Genomic DNA, 14086 nt, shown 5'->3' on the forward strand with positions numbered 1-14086 from the left:
CGAAATTTTCAGTGGCAGAGAGTATAGATGGCATTGCTCTCATCTGAGGAAGACACACAAAAAAATGTCCACACTGCTGAGCCTTGGGATGATGGCACTTTGGTGATGGCTGCCGACGGAGTGTTAAGTGGGGTGCCAGAATCAGAGCAGGAAGAGGAAGATATGTCACGCTTCCGTGCGGAAGCTGAGGAAGATGAGGTGTTCTGTGTTAAATAGTCAACTACATCCAGACAATATTGGGGGTTGATGGCACGTGCCTTCTTCTGAACACTGTACTTTGGTTGAGGACCGCACGAAATCATGACAGCGCGACCGCGAACAGACCTGCCAGGGGGCCTGCCTCTGGCTCTGCCTCTGCCTCTTGTTTTGTCCATATCGGGGGGATGAAGTGAAAGGTATGCACTGACCTGGCTAATACAATGTACTGTCACACAGATGCAGTGAACAGGTATGCAGTGACTGGTGGTATTGAATAGCACACTGCGTGCGCTCACGTAGGTAGGTGGGTGCACTGAACAGTGCTGCTCATCAGGATTCCGAATATCCGGTTAACCCGGATATCCGAACTTTTTTCAACTCTCTGACTGGATTTGGATTCCGGACACCTGGGCCAAAATCCGGATAGCTATCTGCGGATATTTGGCCACATAACGCGGATATCCGCGGATATTCGGATCCGAAATACTGTAACTAAGGAGATGACGTCCTGGAGCCAATCAGAGGGCTCCCAGCAGAAGCCCTAGCAACCAATCACAAAAGGGAACCCTGGCCAGCCCCACCTGACCTCATTGAGCTAATCATAGGGCTACCAGCCTAAACCCTGGCACCTAATCACAGAAAGGAACACTGGCCAGCTGTAACGATCGGTGTCAGCACACAGAGAGAATCTGATTGTTGATGATCTGCAGAATCATCAACAATACAGATATATACTTGATTATGGATGATCTGCAGAATCACCAATAACACAAGGATGACTAACCTCTGGACACCTAATGAGTAAAGTGCTAGATGAACTGTAGGCTATCTCCTGAGGAGCGGGAGATGTAAACGGCTCGGCCAAGAGCCACCTGAGGGGCAGGTGGCCCTGGGCAGTGCAGAAACTATCTCCTTGATAGTGAGGACCTGGTAACCAGGGATAATGATATCAGATGGTAAACTGTACTGCAGCCAGGGTAAGAGACTACTGGCTGCTAACAGGCCGGACTCTCTGAGGAGCGGGAGTCCTGGTTGCAGCTGACACCTGGTGGAATGGTGTCACTACTAATACTGATAGACTGAGCACTCAGGGAGAGTGACAGCTAGAGTGGTCGGGCAGGCCAGGTCGGCAACACATGAGCAGATCTGGTACAGAGAGAGAGAGACTGATTCGATAACCGGGTACAGGCAGGGTCTGGCAACAGGTAGGCAGATATGCAGAGGTACCGAATCAGAAAGCAAGAGCAAGGTTGACAGAACAAATGGTCATAACATATAAGTATAACAAAGTCCTAGACTGGGGTGTGAGTTCCTTGGTCTCGACACCCTGGAACTAGTCTAGAGTATAACACGGTAATAGCAGAGGGTACCTAAGCTTAAGTGTGTGGTCCTTGGTCACAACACCCTGGAACTAGTCTAAAGTATAACACAGCAATGACACAGTATCCCTAAGCTTGGGTGTGAGGTCCTTGGTCACAACACCCTGGAACTGGTCTAAAGTATAACACAGCAATGACACAGTATCCCTAAGCTTGGGTGTGAGGTCTTTGGTCACAACACCCTGGAACTGGTCTAAAGTATAACACATCAATGACATAGTATCCCTAAGCTTGGGTGTGAGGTCCTTGGTCACAACACCCTGGAACTAGTCTAACATATAACACAAACGTAATCTGGCTAAGTGTGAATTCCCAGGTCCTCCTAGTTCTAACACACTGTGAGATCTGACTGGTCTGAGTGCTCACACGTTAGTATTCGCAACGGTAGACAACCAGCAACTGACAGGCAAGAAGTATATATAGTGCAGCGCTCCTATTGGCATAAAGGTCCTGCCTCCTAGCGCGCGCGCGTAGCTCTCCATCTGTGTGCACTACTAGGCTCAGACAAACCAGACGCATGCTGCTGTGTGGAAACCGCCGGTCTGAACGCGGAGACAGCCGCCCCGCTGCCAGACCGCGTGGCGGTGTCTCTGTAATCCATTACACCAGCCCCCCTGTATAATAAGGAGGGCTGCCATGATGAGACATATCGTCCTAGCTTGGGAAATGCTCACTGAGAGACATGCTCCAGTGCTGCTGGCCTAGCAAGGGCTGTACACAGTAATAAACCTGAAGCTGTTCAGTGATTAACCCCTTCACTATCACTACACTATTGTTAAATCGTTAATTAGCTTGATTGATTTCATTGTCTGACAGCCAGAGTGTGTGCTCCAGTGCTGCTGGCCTAGCAAGGGCTGTACACAGTCAGTGATAAGCTTTTCAGTGATTAACCCCTTCACTATCACTACACTATTGCTAAATCATTAATTAGCTTGATGTCATTGTCTGACAGTCAGAGTGTGTGCTGCAGGCAGCTGCTATGTTTCTGTGTGTGGGCTGTGCACAGACCAGGCCAGCTGCTGCCTGCTGGCCAGCTATTAGCCTTAGGTATAGGTTAGGAATTAGGGAATAGGATCACGGTGTTATTGTGTAGTTAGAACTGTAGTACTGCAGTCAGTGCTAGTGGTTGTTATAGTAGTAGTACTGTGTTAGCTTTCTACAGAACTGCTGTGTTGTGAGCAGTGCCAGTGTGACAGTTAGTGCGCACTAGTGTCTTCTCCTCTGCTGTCTGACTGTCACTCGGCACTTGGCACGTGTCACTTGGCAAGTGGGTGTCTAATATTAATATTCAGCAAAGTTGGTGGAGCCTATAAAAGCCAATCAAAATTCACCTATTGATTTTCAAGGGGACTATGTAAGTGTTGCCACTCTTGCACTGTTAATGACACAAGCCTCAGACCTGGTACAGTTGGTCATTGGGTGACTGGGGTTCGAATTCAGAAAAGGGGGTAGAGCCACAAACAGCCAATCAAATTTGTTTCATTTCAATGCAAATTATTGATGCCAAAGACCGCAAAGCTCACGAACAGTGCTGCTCGGATACCCCTTTTCAAAATCCGGATCCGATTCGGATATTATTATTTAGTATTTATATAGTGCCGACATATTACGCAGCGCTGTACAGTGTATATATATATCTTGTCCCTCAAAGGAGCTCACAATCTAATCCCTACCATTGCCATATGTCTATATTATGTAGTGTAAGTAATGTAGTGTAAGTACTGTAGTCTAGGGCCAATTTTAGGGAAAGCCAATTAACTTATCTGTATGTTTTTGGAATGTGGGAGGAAACCCACGCAGACACGGAGAGAACATACAAACTCTTTGCAGATAGTGCCCTGGCTGGGATTGGAACCAGGGACCCAGCGCTGCAAGGCGAGAGAGCTAACCACTACGCCGCCGATCCAGGTCAGATATCCAATTTCAAAATTTTCCGATCTGAATCCGAATCGGATATCTGAGCTCAGTATCCGGGGTATCCGTCCGGATTCGGATGTCTGGATAGAAAAACTGGAAGTGCCCTTTAAATTGCTTTAAAAACGTTTTTTTTAGGGTAAATGAGGCATGTATCATCATTTTTTTTTGAAAGGGGAACAATAATTGATGGTGTGGGTTTTGGGTTAAATATTGGTAGGCACCCTAGCCTGGCAGTGGGAGCTGCACAGGCAGCAGGAGCAGGGCAATGCAGCAGCAGCAGGTGTAACGTGATCTATTTTTTTTTTTGGTGTGTGTCCCATAGACACTTGTGTTGCATATAGAGCCTTGTTAATTCCTACTGTGTCACTGCCAGGCCCAGCACATTCAGTGACTACCTGTGTGTATGACAGCTGCACATTAGTAATACCAATCATTGCATACCCACCTGTTGTTGTTCAGTGCACCTACATACCTACGTGACTGCACACAGTGTCACTGCACCTGTTCACGGTACCTGTGTGTGTGTGACAGCTGCACATTTGTAATACCAATCACTGCATACCCACCTGTTGTTGTTCAGTGCACCTACATATCTACGTGACTGCACGCAGTGTCAATGCACCTGTTCACGGTACCTGTGTGTGTGTGTGACAGCTGCACGTTTCTAATACTAGTCACTGCATACCTGTTCACTGCACCTGTGTGACTGCACATTGTATAAGTCAAGACAGTGCATACCTTTCACTTCATCCCCCCAAATATGGGCAAAACAGGCCGAGGCAGAGCCAGGCCACCTGGTAGGTCTGTTCAAGGTCATGCTGTCATGATTTTGTGCGGCCCTGGACCAAAGTACAGTGTTCAGAAGGCACGTGCCATCAACCCCCAATATTGTCAGGACGTAGTTGACTATTTAACACAGAACACCTCATCTTCCTCAGCTTCCGCATGGAACCGTGACATATTTTCCTCCTCCTGCTTTGATTCTGGCACCCCACTTAACACTCAGTTGGCCGCCACCACCAAAGTGCCATCACCCCAGGGCTCAGCGGTGTGGACATTTTTTTGTGTTTCTGCCTCAGATGAGAGCAATGCAATCTGTACTCTCTGCCACCAAAAATTGAGCTGTGGAAAAACCAAGACCCGCATAGGGACAACTTCCTTATGAAGGCACATGATGACAAAACTGCAATGGGATGACCACCTGAGGAAAAGCAGCACACAAAAGCAAAGCACCGCAGTGGAAGATACCAGGCCGCAATTATTTCTCAAAAAAGGTGATACCCAAACTGTACCGTGATGTTGAAAGGCAAGTGGTGTCATCTCTGGCACACAGCGTTGGGTCAAGCGTTCATCTGACCACATGGTCTGCAATGCACGGTCAGGCCTGCTCAAAGACTAAGTCAGTCCCCACACACAGCATCTCTGCCTGCACGCTGTGTGACTGTCTGCCCCAAGACTAAGGCGGTCCCCACACAGCATCTCTGCCTGCAGGCCGGCCGCTTCACTGCCTTCTTCGCCACCACCAACAGGGTCCAGGAGTCCAGGCAGATTCCTGAATTTTTAAGGCTGCTGCTAGCAGCGGCCGCTAACAAAACCAATAACATTTTTTTCTGGTGTGTGTACATGCCTGCCTAATTTTTCTGGCTGCACTGCAGCTACAACAACAATACAAAAGGCATGTACATGTGTCAAGTCACCTTCGTGATTGTTACCTTGCCGTGGTGAAGGTGCTTGCGTATCACAATGAAGCAATGACCGCCGGCTATATGAGTGTGTCGGGAGGGGGCACACCCAAGATAATAAGGTCATTGCTTCATTGTGGACAGACCATATTCGATCAGCTGGACACTCAGTTACTGTTGTTCTGTCATTCAGCTACATGAGCCCGACCATATGGGCTTGTCTGCACTCTCGCCATGGTGCGCACCAGTCCAGCACGGCCGTCACTACACAAACAGCTGTGTGCGGTGCGTTACACCGTGAGTTTGGTCTGTCAGTATGAAGCAGTACACTAATTACACTACCTGATTGATGTATACACATGCAAGATGTTTTAAAGCACTTTAGGCCTCCAATTTAGCATGCAATGTGATTTCTGCCCTTAAAACGCTGCTGTGCGTCAAATCCTGATTTTTCTCCGGGACTTTTGGTGTGTATCCCACTCCGCCATGCCCCCCTCCAGGTGTTAGACCCCTTGAAACATTTTTTTTCAATCATTTTTGTGGCCAGCATAAATGTTTCTAATTTTCAAAGTTTGCATCCCCTTTGAAGCCTATTGCGGTTCGCAAACGTTTGCGTGAACCGAACTTTTGTGGAAGTTCGCATTCGAAGTTCGCAAACCAAAAATCGGAGGTTCGAGCCATCTCTAGTTGCGACCCCTCCTGCCCCAAAAACAGCCCTGAGTGGGCCCCAGAGGGGCCCCAGGCTCCCGGGTGCAGGGGCCCCGGAGGGGCTGAAACCCTTATTGTTACGCTACTGGTTAAATGGGACTATTTGTGGGAGGTCATGAGGTGCTTTGGTTTTGGGCTCAAGTTCATCCAGCTTTTGCATGATTCCTCTACAGCACTGGTTCGCTCTAACTTAGACATCTCCTCTAAGCAGCCCTCTATCTCCCCTTCTTTTTGTTGTGGTGTTGGAACCTATGGCCATTAGGGTTCCAGCTGTTGGACAATATCAGTATCAATATCAATATCAGAGGTTTTTGAGTGGGTTGGCTGGAGGATAAACTTGCCCTCTATGCCGATGATACCCTCCTATTGTTGAATATCTCATGTATGCATATCTGTGATCATGGCTAGTAGGTTTAATACGCAGCCTCTTAATTAAGAGCTGCCTTGTGTTTGATCTGTGTCAGATTTTGATGCTGTCTCAGGTCTAAAAATTATTTGGGACAAGTCTTCTATCTTGCAGTTCTCTCCCTGCTTAGATGTTCAGCTGCAATAGAATCAGAATCATTTATTTTGCCAAGCATGACAGGATCATGCCTGGAATTGGGTTTGGCACATACACATAGAGAGCTCAGCAACTACAAGGACATGACAATAGTGCAATATACAAGAGACATAAAAAGCGTTTAACAAGAGTGACAAGATACTGCAGATAGTGATGACAGACTATGAGGACTGAGCCCATGAGGGCAGTCAGTGCCATAAGTTCCAAGCGGTCCGACAAATAAAATATCTGGGAATCACCATCACTTTTGATCACACACAGTTTATTGATCTTAATCTTATCCCTGTCCTTACAAAATTTGAAGGTTAATGCAAGGCCTGGGCCTCTCTCTTCTTGTCGCTTATAAGTAGGTCCAATCTTATTAAAATTATATTTCTTCCTAAATTCAATTATATTTTTCGCAATTCACCTTGCTGCATCCCTAAAAAAGGCAAATTGAAAAAAAAAAAGTACATGTTTTAATTGGGCCAACAAATTGCCCCACATCTCCCTATAAACTCTGTAGCTTAAGGTGGACCAGAGGGGATTGGCCTTGCCTAATTTTTTTCTTTATTTTCTGGCTGCCATGTGTGTTATGGTGAGTTGGTGGTTTGAGCAATCTCCTTCCAACTCGGTGGCTACATTGGAGGCAGCAGTACTGGGCATTTATGAGGCCCTCACTTGCCTACCTTTCAAAGGACCTAAATGCTCTTACCCTCTCACTCCAGCCATGGCTGCTACCTTGAGGGCATGGAATACTGCTACTATCCTGGTCAAACCGAAAGGTGTTCTATTACCTTATACACCTTTATAGGGTAACCGTCGCTTAGAACATTTCCTCACCATTCCCGATCCTTCCTGTGGGCCGGTATGGGATTAAACATCAGCAGCACATAGCTCCTCAGGGTACGCTGTTACAGTTCAATGAGCTCAAAGCTGCCTTTAGTCTTCACAGCAGGATGTTCTTCTGGTTTTTACAGCTTAGGCATGAGATGCAGGTTCAGTTCCAGTGTAACCCTGTGTCTATTGGCTCGGGTGATTCAGAGTCGCTTTATAACCTTGAGAAGGTTAATAAGGCACTGTCTGCAACTTACAGCCAGGGCTGGCCTTAGGTTTCACAGTGCCCTGAGCGAAACCTGATTTTTGTGACTCCCTTCATCCTCTTCCTGCGTGCGCGCACACACAGGCCCATATGCAATTCACTTTTTCTGCTGAGATATCTCCTAGGACAGTGGTTCCCAACCTTTTTGACGTTGTGACACATCACGCCAAATGCTCAGATCTCTGTGACACGTCACATATGTATAACAGAAAAATACTATTAATAACCACGAATGGATGGAAAGAGCGCATTATCCTGAATACACTTAAAAATGAAGACTAGAACCTTTCAGAAATATTAATAAGAAATCACTGTTCCCCCCTGCAAAAATGTGGATGCCCACCCCCACCGCATTTATGAAGGCACATGATGACAAAACTGCAATGGGATGACCACCTGAGGAAAAGCAGCACACAAAAGCATAGCCACACACCACAGTGGAAGATACCAGGCCGCAATTATTTCTCAAAAAAGGTGATACCCAAACTGTACCGTGATGTTGAAAGGCAAGTGGTGTCATCTCTGGCACACAGCGTTGGGTCAAGCGTTCATCTGACCACATGGTTTGCAAAGCACGGTCAGGCCTGCTCAAAGACTAAGTCAGTCCCCACACACAGCATCTCTGCCTGCACGCCGTGTGACTGTCTGCCCCAAGACTAAGTCGGTCCCCACACAGCATCTCTGCCTGCAGGCCGGCCGCTTGACTGCCTTCTCCGCCACCACCAACAGGGTCCAGGAGTCCAGGCGGATTCCTGATTCCTGAATTTTTAAGGCCGCTGCTAGCAGCGGCCGCTAACAAAACCAATAAAAAAATTTTCTGGTGTGTGTACATGCCTGCCTACGTTTTCTGGCTGCACTGCAGCTACAACAACAAAACAAAAGGCATGTAAATGTGTCAATTCCCCTTCGTGATCGTTACCTTGCCGCGGTGAAGGTGCTTGCGTATCACAATGAAGCAATGACCGCCGGCTATATGAGTGTGTCGGGAGGGGGCACACCCAAGATAATAAGGTCATTGTTTCATTGTGGACAGACCATATTCGATCAGCTGGACACTCAGTTACTGTTGTTCTGTCATTCAGTTACCTCAGCCCGACCATATGGGCTTGTCTGCACTTTCGCCATGGTGCGCACCAGTCCAGCACGGCCGTCACTACACAAACAGCTGTGTGCGGTGCGTTACACAGTGAGTTTGGTGTGTCAGTGTGAAGCAGTACACTAATTACACGTCCTGATTGATGTATACACATGCAAGATGTTTTAAAGCACTTTAGGCCTCCAATTTAGCATGCAATGTGATTTCTGCCCTTAAAACGCTGCTGTGCGTCAAATCCTGATTTTTCTCCGGGACTTTTGGTGTGTATCCCACTCCGCCATGCCCCCCTCCAGGTGTTAGACCCCTTGAAACATATTTTTCAATCACTTTTGTGGCCAGCATAAATGTTTCTAATTTTCAAAGTTTGCATCCCCATTGAAGCCTATTGCGGTTCGCAAACGTTTGCGTGAACCGAACTTTTGTGGAAGTTCGCGTTCGAGGTTCGCAAACCAAAAATCGGAGGTTCGAGCCATCTCTAGCTGTGACCCCTCCTGCCCCAAAAACAGCCCTGAGTGGGCCCCGGAGGAGCCCCAGGCTCCCGGGTGCAGGGGCCCCGGAGGGGCTGAAACCCCTATTGTTACGCTACTGGTTGAATGGGACTATTTGTGGGAGGTCATGAGGTGCTTTGGTTTTGGGCCCAAGTTCGTCCAGCTTTTGCATGATTCCCCTACAGCACTGGTTCGCTCAAACTTAGACATCTCCTCTAAGCAGCCCTCTATCTCCCCTTCTTTTTGTTGTGGTGTTGGAACCTATGGCCATTAGGGTTCCAGCTGTTGGACAATATCAGTATCAATATCAATATCAGAGGTTTTTGAGTGGGTTGGCTGGAGGATAAACTTGCCCTCTATGCCGATGATACCCTCCTATTGTTGAATATCTCATGTATGCATATCTGTGATCATGGCTAGTAGGTTTAATACGCAGCCTCTTAATTAAGAGCTGCCTTGTGTTTGATCTGTGTCAGATTTTGATGCTGTCTCAGGTCTAAAAATTATTTGGGACAAGTCTTCTATCTTGCAGTTCTCTCCCTGCTTAGATGTTCAGCTGCAATAGAATCAGAATCATTTATTTTGCCAAGCATGACAGGATCATGCCTGGAATTGGGTTTGGCACATACACATAGAGAGCTCAGCAACTACAAGGACATGACAATAGTGCAATATACAAGAGACATAAAAAGCGTTTAACAAGAGTGACAAGATACTGCAGATAGTGATGACAGACCATGAGGACTGAGCCCATGAGGGCAGTCAGTGCCATAAGTTCCAAGCGGTCCGACAAATAAAATATCTGGGAATCACCATCACTTTTGATCACACACAGTTTATTGATCTTAATCTTATCCCTGTCCTTACAAAATTTGAAGGTTAATGCAAGGCCTGGGCCTCTCTCTTCTTGTCGCTTATAAGTAGGTCCAATCTTATTAAAATTATATTTCTTCCTAAATTCAATTATATTTTTCGCAATTCACCTTGCTGCATCCCTAAAAAAGGCAAATTGAAAAAAAAAAAGTACATGTTTTAATTGGGCCAACAAATTGCCCCACATCTCCCTATAAACTCTGTAGCTTAAGGTGGACCAGGGGGGATTGGCCTTGCCTAATTTTTTTCTTTATTTTCTGGCTGCCATGTGTGTTATGGTGAGTTGGTGGTTTGAGCAATCTCCTTCCAACTCGGTGGCTACATTGGAGGCAGCAGTACTGGGCATTTATGAGGCCCTCACTTGCCTACCTTTCAAAGGACCTAAATGCTCTTACCCTCTCACTCCAGCCATGGCTGCTACCTTGAGGGCATGGGATACTGCTACTATCCTGGTCAAACCGAAAGGTGTTCTATTACCTTATACACCTTTATAGGGTAACCGTCGCTTAGAACATTTCCTCACCATTCCCGATCCTTCCTGTGGGCCGGTATGGGATTAAACATCAGCAGCACATAGCTCCTCAGGGTACGCTGTTACAGTTCAATGAGCTCAAAGCTGCCTTTAGTCTTCACAGCAGGATGTTGTTCTGGTTTTTACAGCTTAGGCATGAGATGCAGGTTCAGTTCCAGTGTAACCCTGTGTCTATTGGCTCGGGTGATTCAGAGTCGCTTTATAACCTTGAGAAGGTTAATAAGGCACTGTCTGCAACTTACAGCCAGGGCTGGCCTTAGGTTTCACAGTGCCCTGAGCGAAACCTGATTTTTGTGACTCCCTTCATCCTCTTCCTGCGTGCGCGCACACACAGGCCCATATGCAATTCACTTTTTCTGCTGAGATATCTCCTAGGACAGTGGTTCCCAACCTTTTTGACGTTGTGACACATCACGCCAAATGCTCAGATCTCTGTGACACGTCACATATGTGTAATAGAAAAATACTATTAATAACCACGAATGGATGGAAAGAGCGCATTATCCTGAATACACTTAAAAATGAAGACTAGAACCTTTCAGAAATATTAATAAAAACAATCAGTTGGACAGTTAGCTGCCCCCCCCCCCCCATTTAGAATGATAGCACAGCACCGACAATTTGCACCATGCATTATAGCTGCAGTGCGCCACCCCCCCCCCCCCCCAAATAAAAATGCCCTCAGACTCAGTATAGGTAGGTAGCCAGGTATAGGTGCCCCCACTGATCTCATGTGTAGGTGCCCTCAACATAGGTTGCCAAGCATAGGTGTCCCCAGTGTAGGAAGTCAGTTGAAGGTCTCCATAGCGCCCCATAGGTAGCCAGGTGTATGTGCCTCCAGTATAGGTAGCCACGTGTAGGTGCCTCCAGTATACGTAGCCAGGTGTAGGTGCCTCCAGTATACGTAGCCAGGTGTAGGTGCCTCAAGTATAGGTAGCCAGGTGTTGGTGCCCTCAGTAAAGGTAGCCAGCTATAGGTGCCCCCAGTATAGGAAATCAGGTGTAGGTGCCCTCAGTATAGGCAACCAGCTATAGGCGCCCCCTTGGAAGCCGGCGCCCTGAGCGACCACTCCAGTCGCTCAGGTCAAAGGCCGGCTATGCTTACGGCTGCCTGCTTTGTGACAGAGCTGGAAGAATTGATAAGGGCTCTTTCACACCAGAGCCCTTTTTCAGCATTTTAACCAAGGTAAAAGGAAAGTCCATAGACTTTCATTTTACCTTTCACACCCGACGCTGCGTTTCGATGAGTTGCGGTACGACACATCCCGGCACATTTTATCATTGGGAATTGGCGTTTCCCCGTCGGATTAATTGATACTACCGCCGCCACTCAGCGTCGCACCGCAGGTTCCCGACGACAGCCGCAGGCTAGTAAAATGCGTTGTAGATGTGTAACAGGCCTAAGTGTATAGACAGGTGGTGCTCAGAGGTTCCAGACCTTGAGTCCTCTATTTCTGCTCTTCAATCAGATCTAGTGTCTGCTAGACATAGGTTAGTATCTCTTAAAAGCCTGCATTGTATCTACTATAGCCCACTACACCTTCATAATATTAACTCCCTCGTTGTCACCTGACTATGCTAGGTGTGGTGCACCTAGGTGTGGATACACAAGGAAAGCCCTGCCAAAGGCTTGCAATCTAAGGGGAAGGCATGGTGACAGGGTGAGGAGGGGGGGGGGGCTGCATCAAGATGTTCTCAGCAGAGGGAGTTAAGGCATTGGTGAGGGAGGGTATGCCATCTTGAAAAGGTGAGTTTGAGGGCATGTTTTAAGGTGCTGAAGGAGGGGGCAAGCCTGTTGGGCAGTGGGAGAGATATCCACGGGAAGGAAGCTGCTCTAATAAAGTCATGCAGTTGCGCATGGGAGTGCAAGATGCATGGGGTAGGTAGGAGTAGTTAATTGTAGGAACGAGGTAGGTGGCCGGTTGTGCATCTGCTGACCAGGTCTGTATTTGTTTAGCCAGATAAAGTGTCTGATTAGCTCTTATCAGTAGCTGTGAATCAGAGCTGTGAGCTGCACCACAAGGGCTCTCTGTCCAGCAGTAAACACTGAAGTTTAAACCTTTCAGTGCTTCCAGTAAAGTGAATCCAAGTTAAAACATGAAGTTTTTAGGATGTCCATAACGTGTAATTAAGATTATTTTCCCATTAAAGGTTATCATGTTGGGACTAATCTGTTAGAGCAGAGAGGAAGTTTAGCATTTATTTCCACTCTAAACTGTTATTTGTTTTTGTCTATAGACAGTGAAAATTGTCAGAGATGTCTTGATGAAGAATGGCCAAATGATGAGAAGACAACATGTATTCCAAAAACTTTAGAGTATTTGTCATTTGAAGAAGATCAATTGGCTCTCATCTTCTCTGTTGTCTCCCTGTTAGGCACCATCATCACTGCAATTGTATTGAAAGTGTTTATATCCTACTGGGATTCACCAGTGGTTAAAGCCAATAACCGGACTGTGAGCATCATTCTCCTGGCCTCCATCCTGCTGAGCTTCCTCTGTGTCTTCTTCTTCCTCGGACGTCCCATCAGTATAACATGTATGTTAAGACAAACATCTTTTGGAATTATCATCTCAGTTTCCATCTCCTGTGTTCTGGCCAAAACTATCACAGTCTGCATTGCTTTCAAATCTACACAACCTGGCAGCCAATGGAAAAAGTGGGTTGGCCAAAAATTATCTAACTATGTTATACTATCGTGTTCTTCTGTTCAAGGTCTTATCTGTGTTGTTTGGCTGTCAGTGTCTCCTCCCTATCAGGAGTATGACATGCTCTCTTCTCCTGGAGTAATCATCATTCAGTGTAATGAGGGATCAGTGATTGGCTTCTACTCTGTGTTGGGTTATATGGGGTTTCTGGCTGGTGTGAGTTTTCTCCTGGCTTTCATGGTGAGGACATTACCGGACAGCTTTAATGAGGCCAAGTACATCACGTTCAGCATGCTGGTGTTCTGCAGTGTCTGGATTGCCATGATCCCGGCCTATCTGAGCACCAGAGGGAAGTACATGGTGGCTGTGGAGGTATTTGCCATACTGGCCTCCAGTGCTGGATTTTTAGGTTGTATATTTTTCCCTAAGTTATACATTATTCTCTTAAAGCCGGAGTTAAACATGAAACCAGTTTTGTTTAAGACAAATACATAACAGAGGAAACTGAACTAGGAAAAGATGATGTATTCGTTTTCTTTTAGTTATTTAAAAAATGAATATTGCAATGTATGCCAGATGGAAATAAAAGCTCTGTATGGCTATACCTATAAAACGTTTATTGAATAAAATCACTTCTGTGTTTTCATTTTTTAAGGTTTTTTTTTAAACCAAATGTTAGCTTATGAAAATGCAAACTTAATTATTGTAGTAGTGTGTTGTATTGTTTCAGTCAGGGGTCTAGTCCTGGGAAAAGAGGTGAGTGGACTCACCTGGAAAACCCCTGCGTCGCGCACAGCGCGGCGAGCCAAACAATGGGCGTGATCATGCATAAAAGTGGGTGTGGTCATGGGTGGGGCCAAATATATATGACCTTAGCAGTGATGTAAAAGGTCTGCCGGGGAAGTTTAAACTCTGCCGTAGTG

At 46.6% G+C, this 14086-nt stretch overlaps 1 protein-coding gene across 1 annotated transcript in view; it reads left to right on the forward strand.

Moving 5' to 3' along the window:
- Positions 1-13658, forward strand: part of LOC137544545 (vomeronasal type-2 receptor 26-like) — a 35237-nt gene extending 21579 nt beyond the window's left edge. The window contains exons 6-7 of the mRNA XM_068265949.1: positions 12754-13053; positions 13231-13658. Of these exons, the coding sequence (XP_068122050.1) occupies positions 12754-13053; positions 13231-13658 (728 nt within the window). The remainder of the gene's footprint in view (positions 1-12753; positions 13054-13230) is intronic.
- Positions 13659-14086: the final 428 nt, after the last annotated feature.

The sequence above is a fragment of the Hyperolius riggenbachi genome, chromosome 1 (assembly GCF_040937935.1).
Source record: "Hyperolius riggenbachi isolate aHypRig1 chromosome 1, aHypRig1.pri, whole genome shotgun sequence".
Classification (NCBI taxonomy): Eukaryota; Metazoa; Chordata; class Amphibia; order Anura; family Hyperoliidae; genus Hyperolius; species Hyperolius riggenbachi.